The sequence below is a fragment of the Natator depressus genome, chromosome 4, assembly GCF_965152275.1.
Source record: "Natator depressus isolate rNatDep1 chromosome 4, rNatDep2.hap1, whole genome shotgun sequence".
Lineage (NCBI taxonomy): Eukaryota > Metazoa > Chordata > Testudines > Cheloniidae > Natator > Natator depressus.
The window spans coordinates 52450537-52474473 of NC_134237.1; the positions used below are offsets into that span (position 1 = coordinate 52450537).

At 56.4% G+C, this 23937-nt stretch overlaps 1 protein-coding gene across 1 annotated transcript; it reads right to left on the reverse strand.

Annotated features, from left to right (window-relative positions):
* Positions 1-523: 523 nt before the first annotated feature.
* Positions 524-15808, reverse strand: LOC141986440 (rho GTPase-activating protein 23-like). Its single transcript, XM_074950920.1, is given in 14 exon segments — positions 524-1241; positions 1244-1768; positions 1771-2170; positions 3257-3288; positions 6784-6877; positions 7298-7339; positions 7984-8109; positions 9102-9191; positions 9657-9730; positions 11657-11735; positions 12635-12790; positions 13306-13424; positions 14683-14810; positions 15747-15808. Coding segments are annotated over 14 exon segments (2151 nt in total). The 3' UTR covers positions 524-1017.
* Between the last annotated feature and the right edge of the window lie 8129 nt (positions 15809-23937).

Sequence of the window (23937 nt, forward strand, 5' to 3'; positions counted from 1 at the left end):
TGCCCCGGGGGGGTGGGGGGAGAACCGGCTGGGAAAGGGGAGCCCCTCTCTGGGGCAGGCAGGACGGGCTGGGACTGGGGTGCCAGGGACCCTCCGTTCAAAGCCACCCCACGTTTCCTTGCACCCCAGCGGCACAGGGGCACGTTCTCTGAGCCGAGGGAGGCTGGGGGGGCCCAGTAATGTGATGCCAGAGCTGTGGCAGCATTTCAGAGGCACCAGCTCCGGCTGCGAGGCGGTTTGGGGGCTGGCAGCAGGGGACTGGCAATGGTCTCATGGAAATTGGAGCATCCTTCCCCCTCCCCCACCCCCCGTGTCAGGGGGGGAGCAGCCCTTGGCAGCAACCGCGGGATCCCCCATCAAGGGGTGGGGCAGCGAGAGCCACGCACACTCTGCCCGGTGAGGTCTGTGGGGGCAGCAGAGAGCATCTGGCAGCCTCAGGGACCCCACAGCCATGCAGGGAGATGTGCTGGGGGGGCTGTGAAGCCGGGGAGGGGTTGCCTATCTCAGGCCAAGTGCTTCCTGTGGGTGTGCCGTGACCGCCCACCCGTCTCAGCTGCGGGCTGGACCCCAAGGGCTGGGATCCCGGCTCTGTGGCGAGGCCAGGACACTCCGAGTTGCGGACGTTCCCCGCCTCAGGGGTGGGGGAGTCTTAAAAAGGGAGCCAAATTAAAGAGACCCACGATTAAATCCACAAACCAAGGGAGGATCGTTCAATTAACACCACACCGAAGCGCCGGCCAGGCAGCGCGGCTGGGGCAGCGAGGGGACGTCTCTGGCAGCCTCGGGAGCCCCGTGAGAAAGGCCAAGGGATGCTCCGGGGCAAGGCTGGCAAAATCAGGGCAAGTGGCTGCTCGCCCCTCGAGGGAGCTCCTAGCTCTGTGCAGCGCCTGGCACTGGGTGGATGGGGAAGCGCCCGGAGACGGGTCCTCAGCCTTCGCCACAAGAGGCCGCACAGGGGCAGAAAGGGATGGCGGGGAGGGAAAGCAGAGACAGCCGGGCCTCGGGGTCTGGAGGGGGTTAGAGACACTGGTGGAAGCGGAAGGAAGCTGCGCGCGTGGGAGCCAGGCCCCGGTCGCCAGGGTTCCCCTCCGGGCCCTTACTGTGCTGCTGCTCACTGGCGCCGCCCTGGTGGCTCAGTGCCAAGGACGAGGAGGGCCTGGCCTTGGTCGACTCCAGGCTGCTGAGGCCCGAGTCCTTGTTGTCCCCGTGCAGGTCCCTGCAGGAGGCGCCGGCATTCGGGGGCAGAGCTGGGGACCCGCGGGGGGCCCCGGGCCCGGCGCCTGCTGCTCCTTCCACTCCTTGAAGTTGAGATCCTTCAGGCCGCCGGGCACCACCACCGTGTGGCGCCGCCAGGAGCTCTTCTTGCGCCGCGTCTCCGGGGAGTGGGGCTTGCGCAGGCGCACGGCCAGCATGTCGTCGGCCGAGCCCCGCAAGCGCAGGCGGATCTGCTCCGTCAGCGAGGGCCTGGCCGGGGCCCCGCCGCCCCACGGCTCCCCGCCGGCCCCCGGGGGCCGCAGGGACTCCTGGCTGCCCTTGGCCGACGACTCGCTGTCCGGCCGGGGCCGCGCCAGCTTCCGGCGGGCCAGCGCGTCGCACTGGATGGGCCGGTGGGAGTTGAAGGAGGCCCAGGCGAGCTTCTCCTTCTCGCCGCTCTCCGCCTCGGGCCCCTGCCCGGCGCCCAGCCCCGCTCTCCCCGGCAGGAAGCTGCTCTCCGTGTCCGTCTCCACGTGGCTGAACTCGCTGCGCTCGTCGTCCGCCTCCTCGCCTTGGCCACCGACTGCACCTCGGAGCACAGGCTGCGGTTGATGGTGGACAGGGTGGAGTAGCCCGAGACGATGGACCGGGCGTCCGGCGCTGGCTCCCTCGGTCCCGCCGGCTCCTCCACGCCCGCTCGACGACTCGGAGAGTCGCACGTTGGGCCTGGCTCTCCAGCGGCTGTGCCGCGCCCTGGCCCCTTGGCCTCTTCCTCCTCCGTGCCCCCGTCCTTGGTCTCCTCCGCTCTGCCTTTGCCGGCGCCCTTGGTGGCCTCGTGCTCCGAGTCGTCATCCGTGCTGCTCCCCAAACGCTTGGCCTCCTGCCGCTTCTTCCTCTTGCGGTTGACGGCGGCGATGAAGGAGATGGCGAGCAGCTCCTTGTTGTACTGCTCCTTCCGGGGCACCCCCGAGCCCTGCTGGAGAGAGAACCCCCCCGCTTAGTGCCACGGCCCCGAGCCCGTCTGCGCCCCAGGTCGCGGAGCCAGGCTCAGCTCGCGCTGCTTCGCACCAAGCGCTTGGGCCGCCGCCCTGGCCGCAGCCACCCTGCCGCAGCAGTGCATTCTGGGAAAATCGAGGGTGTCATCCCATCATGCCGTGCTGCATTCTGGGGGGGAAATCTTGGCTACTGTCGCATATTGCTGCAGTGCATTCTGGGACAAAAGCGAGGCCACTGGCCCATATTGCTGCAGTGCATTCTGGGGCCATGGAGGCTGCTATCCCGCTCCTGTGCCCATCTCTCAGGGCACAGGATTGCATGTGCCTTCCCACTCCTACGTGTCCCACCCAGCCAGGAGCTGGCCAGACCCATGGACCCAGCAGAACCACCAGGACAGAAGCTAAGAAGAGCTAGAGCCAGCCCTGCTCACGGGAAGGGGCCTTGCTCAGGAACCCCACACAGTTAGGAACCATGTCACATGTTGGCAGGAAACATACGCGGGGTGAACCAGGGTTAGAATTCTGGATACTGCAGAGACACGCACAGCCCCTGGTCAGGATCAGGGCCCTGTCGGACTGGGCAGATCTGCTCAGAGAAACTGGCCAAGACACTCCCTCCCCCAAAGGATCTAAATAAATGAGGGGGAAGAGGGGAAACTGAGGCAGAGAGCGAGCAGGCTGAGCCAGGAACAGAAATCACTTGTCTTTAACTCTCAGGCCAGGGCCCTACCACCGTCCTGTGATTTGCAAGGTCACCTTGAAGCTTTCTCCTGCCTCATCAGACCCAAGTAAACCCCGCCACCTCCCTCCCTCATGCAGAGTTGGCAACCCCGCTCTCCCGCCCGTCTGGCTGCTCTCCAGAAGACAGGACAGCACGGCCCCAGGACTGAGGTGGGAAGGGCCACGCGAGGCATTAGCTGCTGAGCTGCCCTGTGCTTTTACAGCAACAGGATGTACTGGTAAAATGCCGATTTTCCACCCTAGGTTTCCTGCCCCTTTCGCTGGAGATTTTAGCGCACACAGGACCCCCCCAGTCTCCAGAGCGTCCCTCACACGGGAGTCCTTACCTTCGATTTGGCAGAGCTACTATTGGTTGAATCTGTAACACAAAAGACAGCAGGGATTAGGGAGGGCGGGGGAGGTCTTTACTAGCGTGGGGGGGTGGGCGGGGGAGGTAGGGGGCGTGCGGGCACCACAGCAGAGGGACATTTCTCAAGGGCAGTCGCCAAGCTTTCCCTCCACGTGTGGCTCTAATCAACGGTACGATCAGCATCCAAACGGATCCAGCAACTGGCAGCGGGGCGCCCATGCTGAGAAATTAACGAGGCCCAGGTGTAGCTGTCGGGAGGGGCGCCAGGACAGCGGGATTTTGGGCACTTTGCAAAAAGTCCCAAAAGCCCTTGGTTTCAGGCCGGACCAAACGTTTCGATTTCTGACCATTTTTAAACATGTTTGAATTTATTTTTTACATAAAATTTGAGGAAATTTTGAAGAAAAAATTCATTTGGAAGGGAAAAATCGAAAGGATTTGTCAGATTTATTTTTCCCCCTCAAAATGAACAATTTGGCAAAACGGACGCAAATCTGACAAATGTTCCAGCGCCGCCGATACCAGAAAAAAAATTTCAGCCGCAATATTTCGCAGCTCCAGCCGGCCGAGCCATGGAGGTTCGTGCGCCTCCAGGCAGCGGCTGCCCCAGACTCAGGGGGAGCTTTCCAGGGATCTCTGATCCCACAGAAGGAGCTTCCAGGAAGTCCAGTGATCTCCGGGTCCCTCTGTCCACTCGCGTGCGACCCGCGCACCCCGCTCACACAACCGCTGGGTTAATCACAGCACGGGGGAAAAGTACAGAAAAGGAAACGAGAAAAAAGAATCACGCCCAGCTGAGAAAGGCCCAGTCGCCGGAGCCCCAGTCACACACCCAGCAGCGGGACGGGTCCTGCCAGTGGCATTAACGGAATGGAGCCACAAGCCCAGGACGGACGGACGGGGTGGAAGGGGACAGTGGCGCGATGGGAGAACACAGGAGGAGTTACTCCGCTGGCACCTGGGGCTACGGAAGCTGGTTCTGGGGAGGCCCCAGGCAGGGTTCTGCAGCGCTCACGTGCCCCAGGGCAAACCAGTCTCATGACACGGGGGAGCTCTCTCCTCTGATGCTCACTGAGCTCAGGTTAGACCCAGAGGGGCCTGATCCCAATTTACACTGGGTCCCCTTTGCACTGATCCCTGCGGCCAAATGGTTATCATGCACGCTTCAGGCGGTTCAGACTCGTGGCCTGCAGGGCCAAAGGCACAAGCTCCTACCGCTGGTGCTAAAGAGGGGGTCTCCTATAGCTGGGAGCAGCCACCAAGGCAATGCCCCCCCCATACTACAGCAGGGAGGTGCAGGGAGATTTTTAGTGGGGGGCCACCGGCAGATCCCCGATGGTGGAAACTCCATCTGAAGTCAGGGGGCGACGCCCATTCACACCAGCCAGGGACCCGAGGCTGTGCACAGAGAAGGGCCAATGCGGCAGGATATTGCCCACGGGCTGCCCGCTCCAAACCCGAGCCCAGCTCTCTCGCTGGGCTGGAGGAGGGGCGAGCCCCAAAGAATGCACAGGCGAGGGCCGTAGGGGGACTGTGTGTTAATCTGCAATGTCTCGCAAGCAGGTTAAGGGGGGGAGGAGGGAGAGGATGCACCCACCACGCCAGCCCCCACTCCACCACACTGAGAAGCACAAGGACAAACACAATGACCCCCAGACACACCCCACCCCGGCGGAGGGATGGGACTCGCGGCTGGTGATTATGAGGGAGGGGGCCAGGAGGGGAATGCGGAGCCCCGAGAGGATCTGGAATCCCAGCCCCCGAACCTGCAGCTAGCCACCACTGGGAAGAGCGAGCTGTGAACCAGGGGGGCTGGCGGGTCAGCCTGGGTTCCTTGGGTGTGGCGCAGGGGTCGTGTGGGGCTGGGGGGGGGCGGGGGCACAGCCGGGATGGGGCTGGGCTGCATGGCCACTGGGAAGGCTCAGAGAGGGGAGAGGCCAAGAGATGAAGGGGCGTCTCTGCACCCTGGACAGGCAGAGGAAAGAGGGTCTCCCAAGGGCCCACTGATGACCTCAGTACCCTGGGATGGGTGGCACCAGCTGATCTGACTCCAGAGGGATCCCGGGCACCCACTCACATGGCCAGACTCGTGCTTCTGGCATTCACAGATCCCAGCTGGCAGGGCTCCCCCTGCACCCAGCTACGGCTCAGCTGGGCTGATGCCAAGCACCGGGGTCATGGGCACCAGGACCAGCAGGCCTCTGACCCGACGCTGCTGGGTGCTCTCAGGCGGGCAGGGTGGCAGAGGGTCGGCACTCCCCTGTGCTCCCCCACAGAGCAAACTGCATGTCAGCGGCAGGGCCCCCCCATGTACCCAAAGCTGTGGGTGGATGTGGGGGGCGGGGTCCAGATCATTCTTCCTCTGACTGCAAGAGGGACGAACCACACCGGGGGTGCCAAGCTGGGGATCGTGACCTTGCAAAGGGGGCAAACGGGTACCGGGGGGCATGCCCCCCTGCCCATGGGAAAGGTGGGTCATTGCCCAAAGAAAAGCTACGTGGGTCAGGTGCGCTGCGGCCAGCGCCGTGGGGTGGGGGTAGGGGGCGCTCTTCCCAGGGGGATCGCGCAGGGCTCCGGCTCCCCTCCTGCACCCGCTCTCTCACGATCACCCGACGGAATTAGTGCGTGAGCAATGCACCCAGGCAGCAGCACTGTACCCGCTCTAGAGCTCCAGCAGATCCGCTGGAGGAGGAGGAGGAGGAGGAAGAGGAGGGAGAAGAAGACAGCAGAGAGACGTTTAAGGAAAGAGCATAAAGAATCAACGTCATTTCAAAGCCGCTCCGCTCCGCACGCGCAGCTCGAGCCGGGGCAGAGGGACCAGGCACAGGACAGAGGCAGCCAGTGGGGGGGGCAAATAAGCTCTGCCCCCCAGACCCGTGGCAGAGCTGCTGGGGCTGGCTGGCTAGTGAGGGAACAACGGGCAGCCCTGTGGTTTGATGGCTGGAACCTGGACTGTTCCACGATGGGGCCTAGTGGGGGGCTCAGGGACAGCAGCTATCACGGAGTATAGGCAGGAGAGGACCTGGGGAACTCACTGACACTAGACCAGCGTTTCCCCGCAGTAAGACTAGGGGGAGCCCAACTGCAGTTGGTAACCAGCCCATGGCCAGTGATTGGCTCCTTGTTGTTCCTGGGTGCCAGCCTCCCCATCACACCCAATCCTCAGCGGTGGGCATGGCCTGAGGAAATGCCCCACCTCCTGCCCAGGAAGGCTCGTGCCCGCTGCTAGACGGGCAGCTCCTGCGTCACGAAGGGCGAGCGGGAGCCCAGGTCCCCAGCTGTCCTGCAGCTCCTCAGCCCGCTTGCGAGGGGCGTGCCCAGGGAGGGGGATGCTGGGGGTGCCCAGGGAGGAGGGGGATCCCCGGCTTGCCCAGCAGGGAGTGCCTGACGGGGAGAGCCCTGGCCTGGCCAGGGGCAGTGGCCCAGTAACTCCTGCGAGGTCACTCCTCCTCCGGTGCTGCCGGCTGAGCCCCGACGGCCCCACGGCTGGAGCCTTCCCCTCACCTGAGGCGTCCCCTGGCACCACCGTCCTCCCGATGTTGGGGAGCAGGTACTCGATGTTCGGCACCGACTGCGCCTCCTTCTCGTCCACAGGGGTCTGGAACGGCAGCTGGGGGAGAGCGGTGAGCGGAGCAGCCCCTGGGCCCAGCCCCGACTCCCTTTCGCGCTGTCTGCTGAGAGCCCCCTGCCCCGCCAGCCGTGCTGGTCAGAGCCCCTCGGGGGGAGCCGCTCGCCCTGGCGGGGTCCGTCCCCAGGAGCTCAGCGTTCCGGCCTCGGGCAGGGCGGGGCGCTGTTCACACACAGGGAACCAGCTGGCCTCCCCTCCACCGGGGTCTCCGGCAGGGGGCAGGAGAGAGGCTGCCCCCAGGCCGGTCTCGCGAGGGCCGTGCATGCAGAGCTCAGGGGATGCGTTCAGGGACCGGCTGTCCCCAGAGAGGAGCAGCCCTCCCACGGCTGGGACAGGTGCCCACCGGCGGCCAGGGAGCCAACCCCCCTGCTCCCCCGGCCTGGGACTCACCTTCTCCCCCTTGTCCTCCTTGTCACTGAAGAACCAGTCCGACTGTGGGGGCAAGGAGAGGGGACGAGGGTCAGAGAGCAGCAGGATGGCAACGCTGGGGCTTTCCACACTGGGCCCCTCCTCGCAACCCCCGCCCCGCAGCACAGGGCCGGCATCGCCCGCTCCGGGGTGGGGAAAGAGAGGCGGGAAGGGGGGGCGACTGGCTCCAGGTCGCCCGGCTACTGCCAGATTCATTCCCACGTCGCCCCCATCCAGCGCAGAGATCCGAATGCACATGTCTCAGTCTGACTCTGCAGGCCCCTCCGCCCCACAGTCTGAGCCCCCTCTCCCTCCCCTCCAGCCTGCCCCACAGTCCCGGGGCACCCGCCCCCTGCTGTCTGACCTTGCACACCCTGCACCGCATTGGGAGCTGAACACGGCAGATCCTGACCATTCAGAAAAGTCCAACCCCGACCCACTGATGTTCGGCTTCCAAGGAGGGACTTTTCCCTTCAGCCTGGTAAGATGGGCAAAGAGTGGGGGAAGCAGGGCGCCGGGGGCCCCTCCAGCCCAGGGGGAGCAGGGCGCTGGGAGCTCATCCTGACATGTAAAGCACAGGGGGGTGAGGTGGGTGGGGGATCTGGGTGCCAGGGGCCCGTCCTGCCCAGTAAAGCACAGGGCTGAGCAAGGGGCCGCCTGTCACTTACATGCTGGATGAGGGTCTCCACGATTTTGTAGCGGTCTGGCATGTGCGTCACCATGTCCGTCATGTTGTCCTCGGACGTCCGGACCAGCGTGGGGCCGAAGACCAGGGCCAGGTTCCGGGGCTCCATCTGCAAACAGGGCAGGGGGTTACAGTCCCGGCAGCCAGCCCCACTCCTGGCTCCCAGGAAACCCCATCCCGGTGGGTACTATCACCCTGCTGTCAGCAGCCTGAGCGCAGCCTGTGGGCCCCCCTCTGGGATGGGACAGTTTCATGCCAAGGCCCTGGGCTGGAAGATCCCAGTGATAAAATCACATCAATCCCCAGCCTGGGGGAAGGGCAGGCAAACACCCTGTCCTGCCATCGGCCTCGCTGCAACCCGTCCCACCTGATCTCCTCACACCCAGATTAGCCAATTAACTAATGAACTCACAGTCACTTTCCCAGCACCGGTGGCTTAGGGTGATCATCCCCTTCTTACAGATGGGGAAACTGAGGCAGTGGCCAACACTGTCACAGCCAGGGACAGAACCCAGGAGTCCTGACTCCCAGTTGCCCACCCTAACCATTAGAGAATGCTGCCTCCCTCTCCACTTAGCTTTTGAGCTTTGCTTCGCAGTCCAGGAAAGGAGGCTATCCCGGCCGACAGGGCGTTAGTCTGGAGCTTGGGAGATCAATCCCCTCCTCCGCCACAGACGTCCTGGGTGACCTTGGGCAAGTTACTTAGGACATGTTTACGCCTGGAGGCGGAGGTGGGACCCCCCAGCTCGGGCAGACACACCCACACTCGCTCTGATCACGACAGACGTGCCGTGGCAGCCGCACAAGCGGCAAGAGGGCCTGGCCGCCCTGCGTGCGATCCCAGCTGAGACCCCAGGTCCCCGTTCGGTACAATGCAGAGAACATGCAGCGCTGCTCAGGGACTCGGCTCTAGGTTTTCACGTCCATGCCCTGCTGGGGAACCTGGGGCATAGACCACAGAGCACTCGGGCCCTGGAGAGCACCAGGCGTCCCGCACACAGAGAATCCACGGCCCTGGGGCCGGGCTCACTAATGCCCAGGGCCCTCTAGCAGGGCACGGGGGCTGGCTGGGGGGGGGCGGGCAGGTGATGGCAACGCTACCTTGTTCTTCTCGGAGTGGTCCGCGATAGTCTTCAGGTGCCCCACCAGGAACTTGAGTGTCTCGTAGTACTGTCCCGGCAGGTCCCGGATCTGTGGGGGCGCAGAAGCAGCATGAATGCCTGGTCAGCCACAGAGAGGGACAGGGACCCCCCCATCCCCATCCCAGCCTCACTCCTTCCTCACTAGGGCCCTCCTCATTCCGGATCGGCCCCTCCATTCCTCCTCTGCCCCCCATTGCACACACCTCCCCTTTTCCAGGCTGGAGGAGGGAGCAAGGCAGGATGCTCTGCACCCCCCCAGCCTCAGGACAGGGCTGGGATCCCCCCACGCTGGACAGGCCAAGCCTACCAGACAGATGGAAAGGGAGGGAGAATTTTTCCTGGGACGGTGGTGACGCTGGCTCCCCGCCCATGGGCAGGAGGTTTGGGGGCTCAGAGGGTGACCCCTGCTTGACGGCAGGGGGACCTGCGGAGGGTTCCCATGCCCAGGAGGGACCGACAGCCCCGAGGGAAGGGCCCTGCCTCACATGGGACAGGCTCTGGCCACTCGCCGTACCAGTTTCCGCAACGTCTTCAACCTCTCGCTGGCATCTTCGATCCGGTTGGCTTCGATGAAGTCGTTGTACTTATCTGAAAGCCAGACACACAGAGAGAGGCCGGGTTCAATGGCACCGCCAAGCACAGCCCCAAGGGGGCGCCCTGGGGCAGTGCCCGCTGGGCCAGGGCCGGGGGTGAAGCCCCAGGAGGGTGCACTGCTAGAGACGCTGAGGAGGGGTGGAGAAGAGAGGAGCCATCAGGCCAGGACACAGGCTGCATTCAGTGGTGGGCACGCTGGGGCACGGGCACAGGGGTAAGAAGGAGGTGGGGCAGCGAGGAGGCTCTGGGTGACAGCAGTATCATAGAATCTCAGGGTTGGAAGGGACCTCAGGGAGGTCATCTCGTCCCACCCCCTGCTCAAAGCAGGACCAATCCCCAATATTTGCCCCAGATCCCAAACAGCCCCCTCAAGGATTGAACTCACAACCCTGGGTTTAGCAGGCCAATGCTCAAACCACTGAGCTATCCCTCCCCCTAGTAACATGTACCCAGAAGGCTCTGAGCCAACAGATGGATCGTGGTGCTCAGGGATTGCTGGCAGCACAGGGCACATGGGTAATGCAGAGACAGCGGATGAAGGGGGGCAGTCTATATCTACGGGGCTCTGGGGGCTGCTGCATGGACACAGGGGTTCCCAGGGCAGACCGCCAGGCAGCAAGCGGAGCAATGTGCCAATGAAGGGGTCACAGAGCCATCCCCCCAATGCAGCCGACACACATGGGCTCACCACTGGGGCACCAGCGGGACAAGGGCTGCCTCCGTGAAGGAGTCCCGAGGCCACAGGGCCACAGGCGGGGGAGGGGGGACACGTCCAGTAGGGAGGTGTGGGGGAGGGGAGGGCTCCAAGCGGGCTTTAGTCACAACAGCGCAGCGAGTCAGAGGCTGCAGGGGAACATGGTTACCATTGGGCAGCAGAGACACGCACCAGAGCCAGCCGCACTCCAAATCCTGATCCTAGGAGAGGCTGAGGAGTTTGTTTGTTTGTGTGTGTGTGTGTGTGTCCGTGTCCTCTGGCTGTGCATGCGTGTGAGAGAGAGAGAGAGAGAGAGAGAGAGAGAATCCTAGAACTGGAAGGGACCTTGAGAGGTCATCTAGTCCAGTCCCCTGCACTCAAGGCAGGACTAAGTATAGCATCCCTGACAGGTGTTTGTCTAACCTGCTCTTAAAAATCTCCAATGATGGAGATTCCACAACTTCCCTGGGCAATTTATTCCAGGGCTGAACCACCCTGACAGGTAGGAAGTTTTGCCTAATGTCCAACCTAAACCTCCCTGGCTGTAATTTAAGCCCATTGCTTCTTGTCCTATCCTCAGTGGTTAAGAACAATTTTTCTCCCTCTTCCTGGTAACAACCTTGTATGTACTGGATAACTGTTACCATGTCCTCTCGCAATCTTTTCTTCTCCAGACTAAACAAACCCAATTTTTTCAATCTTCCCTCATGGGTCAGGTTTTCGAGACCTTTCATCATTTTTGTCGCTCTTCTCTGGACTCTCTCCAATTTGTCACATCCTTCCTGAAATGTGGTGCCCAGAACTGGACACAACACTCCAGTTGAGGCCTAATCAGCGTGGAGTAGAAGGGAAGAATTACTTCTCGTGTCTTGCTTACAACACTCCTGCTAATATATCCCAGAATGATGTTCGCTTTTTTCTGCAACACTCTTACACTGTTGACTCATATTTAGCTTGTGGTCCACTATGACCCCCAGATCCCTTTCTGCAGTACTCCTTCCTTGGCAGTCATTGCCCATTTTGTGTGTGTGCAACTGATTGTTCCTTCCTAAGTGGAGTACTCGGCATTTGTCCTTATTGAATTTCATCATATCTCTGGCTCTGCACGCATGTGTATGTCCCTCAGCTGTGTGTGTGTGTATGTGAAACCTGTGGATCTGTGTGTGTGTGTGTGTGTGTGTGTGGTCTGAGTGTGTGCTGGGGGTAGGGTTATACCCCTGACTCACCGTCTGTGAACAGGGGCTCCGGGAGCTTCCGGAAGAAGGATTTCAACCGACTGCTGATGACATGCAGGTCCTGCCACCTCTGTGTGGGGAGAGGAGGCCGTGCTTAGGGGGGAAGATGCCTGGGGTGGGAAGGCCAAGAGCGGGCAGCCTGGTCACTGCTGGGGGAACCTCAGAGCCCAGGGCCTGGGGGAACCACAGGGGTCTCGCTGCTGGCATCAAGCTAACCAGCCCCTCCTCCACTTCATGCGAGAGCAACTACTAGCAATGCCCGCCCTGGAGAGGGCACCGGGGAGGCTCCTGGCCCCCTCCAGGACAGCAGGAGCCAGGGGCCAAGGGCAGCCTGCAGTGAGGAGTGTAACTCTTCTGGCCCATGCCCAACCCCGTGGGATGTGGAGAGGGCGAGCCGGGCCGGAAGCGGCGTAAGTGGCACTGGAACCCATCAGCGGGCGCAGCCCACGAGTGTAACCGCCCCCCCCTTGGAAAAGGAGCTAACAGGAAGATGCGAAGCCAAGCGTGTCTCTGCCCCCCCCACGCCCATCCCCCCCAGTTAATTCCCATTCCTGCCCCCAAGGGCGCTTGGGAGACGACCCCTGCTCTGTGCGTGCTGGTGTTATTACAGCCCAGAGTCACCGGGACTGCCCGGCCTGGCCAGTAGGGGTCGCTGCTGCGCTGCACAATTGAACATCAGCGGGCAGCTGCAGCCTGTTGGTTTGTAGCACTGGGACGCCGGGGCTGGGGCCACACCAGGCTCTCGCCCAGGGGCTGCTCTGCCTACAGGCAAACCTGGCAGCCTCGGGCAGCCGGGTCAGACACGAGGGGTGCTGGGACCCCTCTCAGCAGGTCCCAACATTGCTCGCTCAGATTTGGCCTGCCCTCCCCTCCGTCCTGGCAGCCGGGCCAATCCTGAGCTACTGGCGCTGTTGAGCCCCGCTGTTCTGGGGGCGGCACACGGGAGTTTGGCCGAGGGCGGCTCCGCACCTCGTCCTGCAGGTTGATCTCGGTGCTTCCCTTGTTGAGCTGCTCCTGCAGGCTGGACACCACGGCGTTGTTCCCGGGGACGCGGTAGATGCCCATGTACTCCAGGCCCTTGTCCTCCACCACCTTGCAGCAGGCCTCCACGATCAGCGGGACGTTCTGCAGGGAACAGACACGGCCTGAAGGAGCGGAGACCACAGGGAGGGTCTGCTGTTCAGTGTGTGAGGGCCGGGGCGGGGGGGGGGGGCACAGATGGGCACAGCTGGAATGGCAGATGCCAGATGTTAAGGAAGGGGGGGGCTCAGAGCGGGCAGAGCCGTGCCCTCGTTCTGCCCGGGCGGGGGGGGGCTCAGAGCGGGCAGAGCCGTGCCCTCGTTCTGCCCGGGCAGGGGGGGGGCTCAGAGCGGGCAGAGCCGTGCCCTCGTTCTGCCCGGGCAGGGGGGGGGCTCAGAGCGGGCAGAGCCGTGCCCTCGTTCTGCCCGGGCAGGGGGGGGGCTCAGAGCGGGCAGAGCCGTGCCCTCGTTCTGCCCGGGCAGGGGGGGGGCTCAGAGCGGGCAGAGCCGTGCCCTCGTTCTGCCCGGGCAGGGGGGGGGCTCAGAGCGGGCAGAGCCGTGCCCTCGTTCTGCCCGGGCAGGGGGGGGGCTCAGAGCGGGGAGAGGCAGGCTGGGACCTACCTTGTTGGCTGGGGTGGGCTGACAGTCCTCCACCATCACACCGAAGGCCCGTGGAGCAGGTTTCTTGTTCTTTTTCATGATGTTGATGCCCCAAGGGGCTTTCTGAGGGGCACCGTCATCTAGAACCAAACTCCGCGTCACTGTCCAAAAAGTGAGACCCAGGGGAATAAAGACCCCCCAACTGCCCACACGCCACAGGGCCCATGACTCCCCCCGCCAGCCTCGCCGCCTTTCAACCCCCAACACAACCTCACACACACACCCGCCACCCATGCTGATCTGGGCTCGTCCGGCCGGGATCTCGCCCCGCAGGATCCTGCACTGAGCGGACGTCTGCACGCGTGGTGCGTGCTCCCCGAGGGAGGCGTGTGTGCAGCGGAGCGTGGTTTCTGGAGGGCGTTTGGGTTGGGGGGGCGGTAATACAATTAGACCCGCTGCTCTGGGTCTAGGTTGGAGGAGGCAGGTCCCAGAAAGGCACCGGGCACTGGGAGGTGAAAGCGGCGAGGTTTACGACTGTCCTTAGCTCCTGGGGAGCTCTTTGCCCCTCCTCAGCCCAGCTCCGAGAAAGCGCCGTCTGCCCCACAGCCAAGCTGGTCCCTGCAGCAGGTTGCGCCTGGCCCGAGGAGCAGATATCTTTGTCCTGGAGCTTCAGACCGTCGTGTCGCTCCAATGGGCCCAGGCCACGGGGAAGCCTGTGGACGGAGTGGAGGACAAGCGCGAAATGCTCAAGGTAGCCTGCAGTGCCGAGGAGACGCCCCTGCCGAGGAGACGCCCTGCAGTGCCAGCGGCCAGCGTGGCCAAGTGCCGACTGCTTCCCGCCCACGTCTATCGCACTGCTGTGATCCAGCCGCGAGGCGACGAAGGCCAGGGAAACTGAGGCCCGGTCTTCGTCCGCCAGGCTGGGCGGAGGTTCCTAGCCAAGTGGAGACGGCAGAATTCGTCGCTCGCAGATGCTGCTACGAGGACTCCGGGAGGACGCCTGGACAATGGACCAGTCGCCGGAGCGTAGCTTCAAGCCACGGAGACGACCATGTCCATGAGCTCTTCCGACCACGGCCCCCTGCCCCCCAGCATCACCTCGCTCTGGCTGGGGCTCAGCTCCCCCCGGCAGTTCTTCGGCCCAGAGCTGATCTCAGCCAAGAACTGGGCCACGCTGCGGGCAGCCGGCTGGTCGGACGTGGCGAAACAGAAGCAGCGCCATGGATCAGCTGCAAGTCGCTGGCGCTTGAATCCGGGTTGTCTGACCTGGTTCCCTAACGGCTGCACGTCGATGTTGATCCACAATCTCACAGGCCCGACACGTCCCCATCACCCCACAGGGCCCAGCCCCACAACGCAGACACGCGCGCTGCCCCCCACGCCGGTGTCTGGGTGTACCTTTAGTCACGGCCGTGTCCTGCCTCGGGGTGCGGGGGGCGCTCGTCCCCGTCTGCTTCAGGAACTCGGCCTTGATCCCCAGCCCGCGCGAGCCCTTGGGGGAAGAGTCTGGTTTCATTCCAGAGGGGCTGCAGAGAGAGCAGATGGGGGGGGCTCAGCCTCGCATGCCCAGCAGCCTCTCCTCTTGGCCCCCGGCCTCCTAGCCCCTCACCTCCACTCTCGCACCAAGCACACCCCGGATCACAGCCACCCCTGCACAGGGGGGCAGGCTTTGGTGGCAAAACTGCAGTGCAAGGCATCCTGGGAGTAGCTATGCAAATTAACTCTGCCACTTGCCCACAGTGCTTCACACTGCAGTGGGCTCCCCCTTCCTGAGCACACCCAGTGCAGCAAGGGCAAGATCCCTCTGCTGCCCAAACGTTACAGGGGCATCCGAGTGTAACCCTTCTGCCCATCAGAGTTGGCAGCAACAAGGGCCGGGTTCACTATCTAGGGGTTCCATTCCAATAACACAATGCAAAACCAGCTTGAGCCCTAGTGATAGACAATCCCACCCAGTGACCTGGGACAAATATATACCAGCCCCGCTGGGCACCTCCAAGAGGCAATACTTCCCCTCTCGCAAGCACGGAGTCTGAGTGTAGCAAAAAAGCCTTTTAATAACAGAGAAAAACAATGTGGCATCATGTTGGGGAAACAGCACCAACAGGATTCATAACACAACCCATGAGCAAAAACCCACCCCAAGCAAATTCGGGTGCATCCTTTCCCTTGGGTTCTTGAGTCCAGCAACCCGAAATCACCCAAAGTCCCAAAAGTCCAATGGCCCAAAAGTCTCTGTCCCTGGTCAGGGCAGCCCCAGAGTTTGAAAGTTTATCTGCAGAGTTTTACCTCCTAACCTGGGTGGAAATGGGGGGAGGGGAAGAGGTAAGGGGCACCTTACATGATCTGAAGCTGACTGCCCCACAGCTCCATAGGGCTCCGCTCCACCAGCCAGTCCACGAACTGCTCCACTCAGCTCGGCTCCGCGTCCCACAAGCAGCTCCCACCGTCCCATGAACTACTCCACCAGCCAGTCCACAAACTGCTCCGCTCGGCTCAGCTTCCCACAAGCAGCTCCCGCCATCCCATGAACTGCTCCACCAGCCGTCCCACAAACAGCTCCTGCTGTCCTATGAACAGCTCCACCAGCTGCCCCACAAACTGCTCCACAATATATCTTCAGGCTCCCCCACTACTTAACACAACACTCAGTGATTTCAGCTCTTAGTCAGTTTTTAGCTCTTTTGTGATTTCAGCTTGTAGTAGGGGAGCCTCAGTGCTGGTGCACCATTAGCCCAAAGTGAATTCAGCTCAGCAGCCTGTAACTAGACTACTAATGGAATCAACATTAGCTCTGACACACCACAGTGGAGAGAGAAGAAAGTGCAATTAGCATGTATGATGCTCACAAGGGATCCCACACCACCAAGTATAAACACCTGTCCCCAACTTCTCTCAATTCACAGACTTTTGGAACCCATGTCCCTTGCCTAGCGAGTGCTACTCAGTTGATGGCGAGTCCCTCCACCATAACAAAAGGCCCAGTACAGTTCCAAGCACAGTTCCCATAATGAGGGTAATAACAATTTATTCTTCCTGCCCCAATAACAGAGACACTGGGGATCCCACAGCAGCCAAAGTGACCATTTGGGCAGCTATGGGCTCATGCTAGGCGGGGTGGGTGTGCCTATGCAAATGAGATCAGCCCCTGAAGTTCTTTTCCACAACTTGCCACACCTCACCACCAGATGTCAGGGTGGAGCTCATCCTGACTCTGCTTACATCAGCAATGCAGGTTCCCCCTGTTCCTGGCTTGGCCCTCTCTGCCCCAGCCACAGGGCCACTTAGAGATCCCCAGCTAATGGCAGTCCCCCACAGCCCCCCAGCAGGATCCCCAGCTCTTCCGAGCTGTGGTCCCTACTGAAAAGTCCCACCCGTTGGACCCAACTCGGGTTCAAGTCGATCTAGCTGCACCAGTGTAAACCCTGGCAAAGGCGCACTCAAATCGGATTCACCCGGCGCTTCACACTGGTTTGGTTGAATTCGGCAATTTTCTGACACAAACCCGGCTGAAGTGCTGCTCCACTAGGGACGGCAGCCAGTTCTCTCCATTGCTCAGGACAAATTCCCTTCTCTGGACGGGCCGGGCCTGGGTGCGGGCACTGACACACCACGCCTCTCCTCCGAGGGCCCAAAGTTTTTAAGGACCCAGGTCAGTATCATGAACCCCATTTTACGGGCACAGAGTGTGGAGTGACTTGCCCCAGAGAACCCAGGAGTTCTGTCTCTCAAACCACAGCGAATCCTCCAGATAGTCGCCCCCACTGGAACCACTCCCGCCCCGGAAGTTTTGCTAGCTGTCTGTCCATGGCACTTCTCTGGCCCCAATCTCTAAGGTATCGACCCTCGCAGGTGATCAGCCCCTTGCACAGAGGAACCAGATGAGGAGAGAGGTGTGAATAGGGCTCAGGGGACAGGGAGAAGGGAAGCTAGGAGAGGAGGTGGGGTCCGGGGAGGCGGTTAGGGGCGGAGAGGTCACAGGTAAAGCAAGTAGAGAACAGCTCTTAAGGGGGATTTTAGAGCCAATTGCCTGGCTGGCTGCCCACAAAAGGGAGCTCTCCCCCGCCCGCTTGATGTATCACAAGATCTTGGTGAAACCGGCCATCGGGGGGCTGACAAGAGTGACCCTCATTTGTGTGACTGCATTGAACCACTTGCGGCCATCGGGGGGCCGGCCCGCCGCTGGCCTTGCGGCCATCGGGGGGCCGGCCCGCCGCTGGCCTTGCGGCCATCGGGGGGCCGGCCCGCCGCTGGCCTTGCGGCCATAAGCAGCTATATTTTTATTTCGCCCCTGGGTCCACTGAAAGAGTTGATTCTGCTTAATGCCCCATCAACACCTGACAGGCTTGTCTTGATGTAAATCTGTCTTGTGGGTGTTAGCCAGGAACACATCTTTAGTAACAAGCATGTTTAGACAGCATACAGTTTCATATCTTCATACTCAATGATGCTTCACACATTTCCCTGAGGTGTAATCAGTGGAACAGTGCTAACAGTGCTAACTTGTGCTGAATCGCTACCACCCCGGGTTTTTATATGGAAGTTTTATGTTAAACAAATGTAAATGACAGTCAAGGGAAGAAATGTCTCAGGGGATTGGTAATGGGATGTGAAGCCTTTCTTCTCTAGGTCACTGCTTTAAAAGCATTCCAGGATATTTATTTACATATAACACTGGAAAAAAAAGAACAGCCATATGAAGGTCTGAGTACAGGGACAATAACTAGACTTACAATAGAAATAAACCCAGTAACAAAAATACTAACCACACACAAAGTAATTTCACCAGGTAGCACCTTTAAATAATCAAGTGGAAATAAAATTTTACCTTAGCCAGCAACAATAAAAATGGACAAATTTTCAGAAAAGCCTCCCCTTGACACCAAAAAAAGAATCACAGCTAGGAACACACCCTAATCCTTCCCTCAAAAGACCTGTTCAACAAATGGCTTTTGCTACATTCCCAGGTGGTCAAATTCAAGCTATTTTAGACCAAAGGGAGCAAGCAGTGACCAAAAGTCATTACCATCTAACTGCTCCTCAGAGACTTGTGTGATATATGCTGAAGTCTCATTATTTTTAGACAGGTATCTACATTACAAAAAGTCAGATCCAGACCCAGGTAAAAACAAAACAACCAAAACCACTGTTACAATTGGAGTCAACACTAGTAATCTCTTCCAAGAAGCCAAAAATTGAATGCATGTGTAGAACAAGCTACTCTGATTCTTAGAGGTGATCCCTCCAAGCCAGGGGTAGGTAAACGTTTTGGCCCGAGGGCCACATTTGGGTATGGAAATTGTATAGTGGGCTATGAGTGCTCACAGAATTGAGGGCTGGGGTGTGGGAGGGCTCCGGCTGGGGGTGTGGGCTCTGGGGTGGGGCTAGGGATGAGGGTGTGAGGGTGCAGGAGGGTGCTTCGGGCTGGGACTGAGGGGTTTGGAAGGCGAGAGGGGGATCAGGGCTGGGCAGGGGTTTGGGACATGGGAGGGAGTCAGAGTGGCAGGCTCCGGGTGATGCTTACCTCAAGCGGCTCCCAGAAACAGCGGCATGGCCCTCCGCCAGCTCCTACATGGAGGCCCAGCCAGGAGGCTCTGAGTGCTACCCTGTCCGCAGGTGCCTCCCCTGCAGCTCCCATTGGCTGCGGTTCCTGGCCAATTGGAGCTGCGGGGATGGTGCTTGGGGTGGGGGCAGCGGGCGGAGCCCCTTGGCTGTCCCTATGTGTAGGAGCTGGAGGGGGGACATGCCGCTGCTTCCAGGAGCCGTGCGGAGTGAAGCAAGACCTCCTGAGGTCCCTTCCAACCCTGATATTCTATGATTCTATGAAGACTCCAACCCCGCTCCCCGGCTGGAGCGAGGCAAGCCCCAGACCCCACTTCCCGAGGTGAGCTCAAGGGCCAGATTAAAACATCTGGAGGGCCGGATGTGGCCCCAGCCGTAGTTTGGCCACCTCGGCTCCAAGCACATGTTGAGACAAGTTAGAAGGGTAAAACCTGGTACTACCCTGCCTGTGTTATAGTAATTCTATGATTATAGGACTTCTTCAGACTCCCAGTCTATCCTTCTGGCATATTACACCTAGCATTAAATTCAACCCACCTGTAATGCAATACATTCAACATGTACATATAGTAATATAGAAAATTTCCTTCTTATCAAAAAAGAAAACACAGTTGTTCAAGAAATGTATTGTAAATTGATTAGGATTATGTTGAGGGTGAAATGGGATACGTGTTCAAAATATGGTTTTTGTGAAGTGTTTGCTTTTTGCTTGTTCCTATTTTCTACTATAGTCTACAGTTCTGTATCATTGTTTATATAAATATTATAAATAATTCAACAAACCCTTGGACCCATGATTATTCTACATCCATATGTATTCTGTTCAGCTTCTTAAAAACAAAACTTAGAACATTTACAAAAATATATATATGTAACAACACAAGACTTATTAGGATACATTACTTATTCACACATCTCTGGTTAAAAAAGCAATACAGATTCATTACTTTGCAATAAATCTAAATAAGGAGTGTAGTGCATATTGTCAGCATAAAGCACTATTTATAGTGACATTTCAATAACATTGAGTGCACGGGGTACTTGAGAAGTGATGGAACTGTTATTATGACCATACAGTCCAAATGAAATTTAACAAAGAAAACAGAAATGAGAATGGATAAGAACTGCTGTGGGAATACCAATGAAACAGCAGTGGAATATAATCAAATAGTTTCTCAAAATGAACCAGAATTATTGAGGATTGATATCCATGACTGGGATTGCTGAATGAAGTGGTTCTTAGCTCTGTCATTCACACTTCCATAAGCATATGATTTTACACTCAATTACTCACATTCAGACATATTATTTGTAATATAGGTATTACATAATACAAAATATAAAAAACTCTGTGATAAATTGATGTGCGATTTCATTATAATCTCTGCGTGTAATTCTGTTTCTTATCTATAGCCAATATTGGAGTTTAACTGCAGAGCTGTATTTTACTGTTCCCTGCAAGTTAGAAATACCAGTGAGGGAGGGAGGGGGGATTCTGAAAAGCTTTTGTGTGTTTGAAGATAATTGGAAAAATCTCCAAGGCTGTGCCTCCTACTATCAAGTAGATCCAACATCCATTGAAGCCAGTGAAAAGAATCCCATTGACATTGGGAGAGATAAGAAAGAATATTAATTTTCCATCTATTTTCTTAAACAATTGCAGTAGCATATTCAGTACTTTAGCTGGTTCATATATTTCTGAACACAAAACTGCATGACACAGTACCTTTTTCACATTGCTTTTTAACTAGATGGTAATTTCCCCCCTCTAATTATGGCTTTACCTTGCTCAAAAGCATTCCGTTTTAGAAGACTTATGCAAATGCATACTGAACAGTTTTCAATTTTAGTGCAAATTAGATGAGAGTGATACTGGTGGTATTAAAATTAGAGTTTCGTTTGGCTAAAACTGATCCACATTATCACAATTGCATTATATATACGTTAACCAATCAAATTGCACAAGTATTTATTGTATCAGAAAAGTATAAATCACATAATAAATAAACTTCCCACTCAAACTGATTGCCTTGCCTCTACTAAAGGAAATATATATTTCATATATGAAAGTATAGCTCATATATATTTCAAATGGGTAACCACTTTAATATATAACTTTATAATAGTGCTTTTCCTCAGTAGATCTCAAAGCACTTCACAGTCTTTAACGTATTTATCCCCACAACATCTCTATGAGGTAGGGAAGTATTATTATTCCCATTTTACAGATGGTGAACAGAGGCACAGAGAGTTTAAATGACTTGCTCAAGGTCACACAGGAAGTCTGTGGCAGATCTGGGAAATTAGCCTTGATCTCCTAAATTCTTGGCTAGTGCCCTAATCTCAGGAGCATCCTTAAAAATAGTTTATATAGAAGTCATGGAAGCCTGTCGTATAACATACGTACTGCTTATATTGCATTCATGTATGGTGTATTTTTTCCACGTGGACAAATAGTCAGAAAGAAAAGTTCTTCCACTATTACACTGCATGTTTTGAAGTCAAGGGGTAAAACATTGAATTATGCTGTTAACATCTTAAGCCTGACCCTACAATGACTTACACATGTTCTTAACATGCAGTGTGAGTAGTCCCATTGAACCCCATGACAGCATGTAAAGTTAAGCATGTATGTGCGTCACGGCAGGATCAAGGACTTATTTTGCAGATTGCATTGCTACCATGCTTTGGTAAGCTCCTCAGGCAAAGATGGGAGCCTTGAGAAAGACAGATGACCTGGAAGAATATACATTGCTAGATTAGAACATAACAGAGCCATCACTGGAAAGCCCTGACATGCAAGACACTGAGGATGGAGTGGAGATCAAGGATAATCTAGGCATGGCCCAATATCTAAACAAATACTTTGCCTCAGTCTTTAATAAGGCTAAAGAGGATCTTAGGGATAATGGTAGCATGACAAATGGGAATGAGGATATGGAGGTAGGCATTACCATATCTGAGGTAGAAGCGAAACTAAAACAGCTTAATGGGACTAAATGGGGGGGGGCAGATAATCTTCATCCAAGAATATTAAAGGAATTGGCACATGAAATTGCAAGCCCATTAGCAAGAATTTTTAATGAATCTGTAAACTCAGGGGTTGTACCATATGATTGGAGAATTGCTAACATAGTTCCTATTTTTAAGAAAGGAAAAAAAAGTGATCCGGGTAACTACAGGCCTGTTAGTTTGACATCTGTAGTATGCAAGGTCTTGGAAAAATTTTTGAAGGAGAAAGTAGTTAAGGACATTCAGGTCAATGGTAAATGGGACAAAATACAACATGGTTTTACAAAAGGTAGACTATGCCAAACCAACCTGATCTCCTTCTCTGAGAAAATAACAGATTTTTTAGACAAAGGAAATGCAGTGGATCTAATTTACCTAGATTTCAGTAAGGCGTTTGATACCGTGCCACATGGGGAATTATTAGTTAAATTGGAAAAGATGGGGATCAATATGAACACTGAAAGGTGGATAAGGAATTGGTTAACAGGGAGACTACAGTGGGTCCTACTGAAAGGTGAACTGTCAGGCTGGAGGGAGGTTACCAGTGGAGTTCCTCAGGGATCAGTTTGGGGTCCAATCTTATTTAATCTTTTTATTACTGACCTGGGCACAAAAAGTGGGAGTGTGCTAATAAAGTTTGCGGATGATACAAAGCTGGGAAGTATTGCCAATTTAGAGAGAGACCGGGATATCATACAGGAAGATTTGGATGACCTTGTAAACTGGAGTAATAGTAATAGGATGAAATTTAATAGTGAGAAGTGTAAGGTTATGCATTTAGAGATTAATAACAAGAATTTTAGTTAGAAGCTGGGGATGCATCAATTAGAAGTAACGGAGGAGGAGAAGGACCTTGGAGTATTGGTTGATCATAGGATGACTATGAGCCGCCAATGTGATATGGCCGTGAAAAAAGGTAATGCGGTCTTGGGATGCATCAGGCGAGGTATTTCCAGTAGAGATAAGGAGGTTTTAGTACCGTTATACAATGCACTGGTGAGACCTCACCTGGAATACTCTGTGCAGTTCTGGTCTCCCATCTTTAAGAAGGATGAATTCAAACTGGAACAGGTACAGAGAAGGGCTACTAGGATGATCCGAGGAATGGAAAACCTGTCTTATGAAAGGAGACTCAAGGAGCTTGGCTTGTTTAGCCTAACTAAAAGAAGGTTGAGAGGAGATATGTTTGCTCTCTATAAATATATCAGAGGGATAAATACCGGAGAGGCAGAGGAATTATTTAAGCTCAATACCAATGTGGACATAAGAACAAATGGATATAAACTGGTCAGTGGGAAGTTTAGACTTGAAATTAGACAAAGGTTTCTAACCATCAGAGGAGTGAAGTTTTGGAATTGCCTTCCAAGGGAAGCAGTGGGGGCAAAAGATCTATCTGGCTTTAGGATTAAACTCGATAAAGTTTATGGAGGAGATGGTATGATGGGATAACATGATTTTGGCAATTAATTGCTCTTTAACTATTCATGGTAAATAGGCCCAATGGCCTGTCATGGGATGTTAGATGGGGTGGGATCTGAGTTACTACAGAGAATTCTTTCCTGGGTATCTGGCTGGTGAATCTTGCCCATATGCTCAGGGTTTAACTGATTGCCATATTTGCGGTCGGGAAGGAATTTTTCTCCAGGGCAGATTGGAAGAGGCCCTGGAGGTTTTTTGCCTTCCTCTGTAGCATGGGGCATGGGTCACTTGCTGGAGGATTCTCTGCTCCTTGAAGTCTTTAATGATTTGAGGACTTCAATACCTCAGACATAGGTGAGAGGTTTATCGCAGGAGTGGGTGGGTGAGATTCTGTGGCCTGCGTTGTGCAGGAGGTCAGACTAGATGATCTTAATGGTCCCTTCTGACCTTAATATCTATGAATCTAAGACCACCAAGATATCCATTTCCACATTTTAAGTCTTCAAAAGCATGAGTTGTTCTTTAAGCCCTGGCTGAATCAGATATCCAAGATGAGACTCAGTAATAAATCTCAGATAACAGCTACACTGTTTGGCTTACATTACACAGAATGGATGGTTTCACTGTTCTTCATGGAAATAATGGAAGAAATGAGAAATT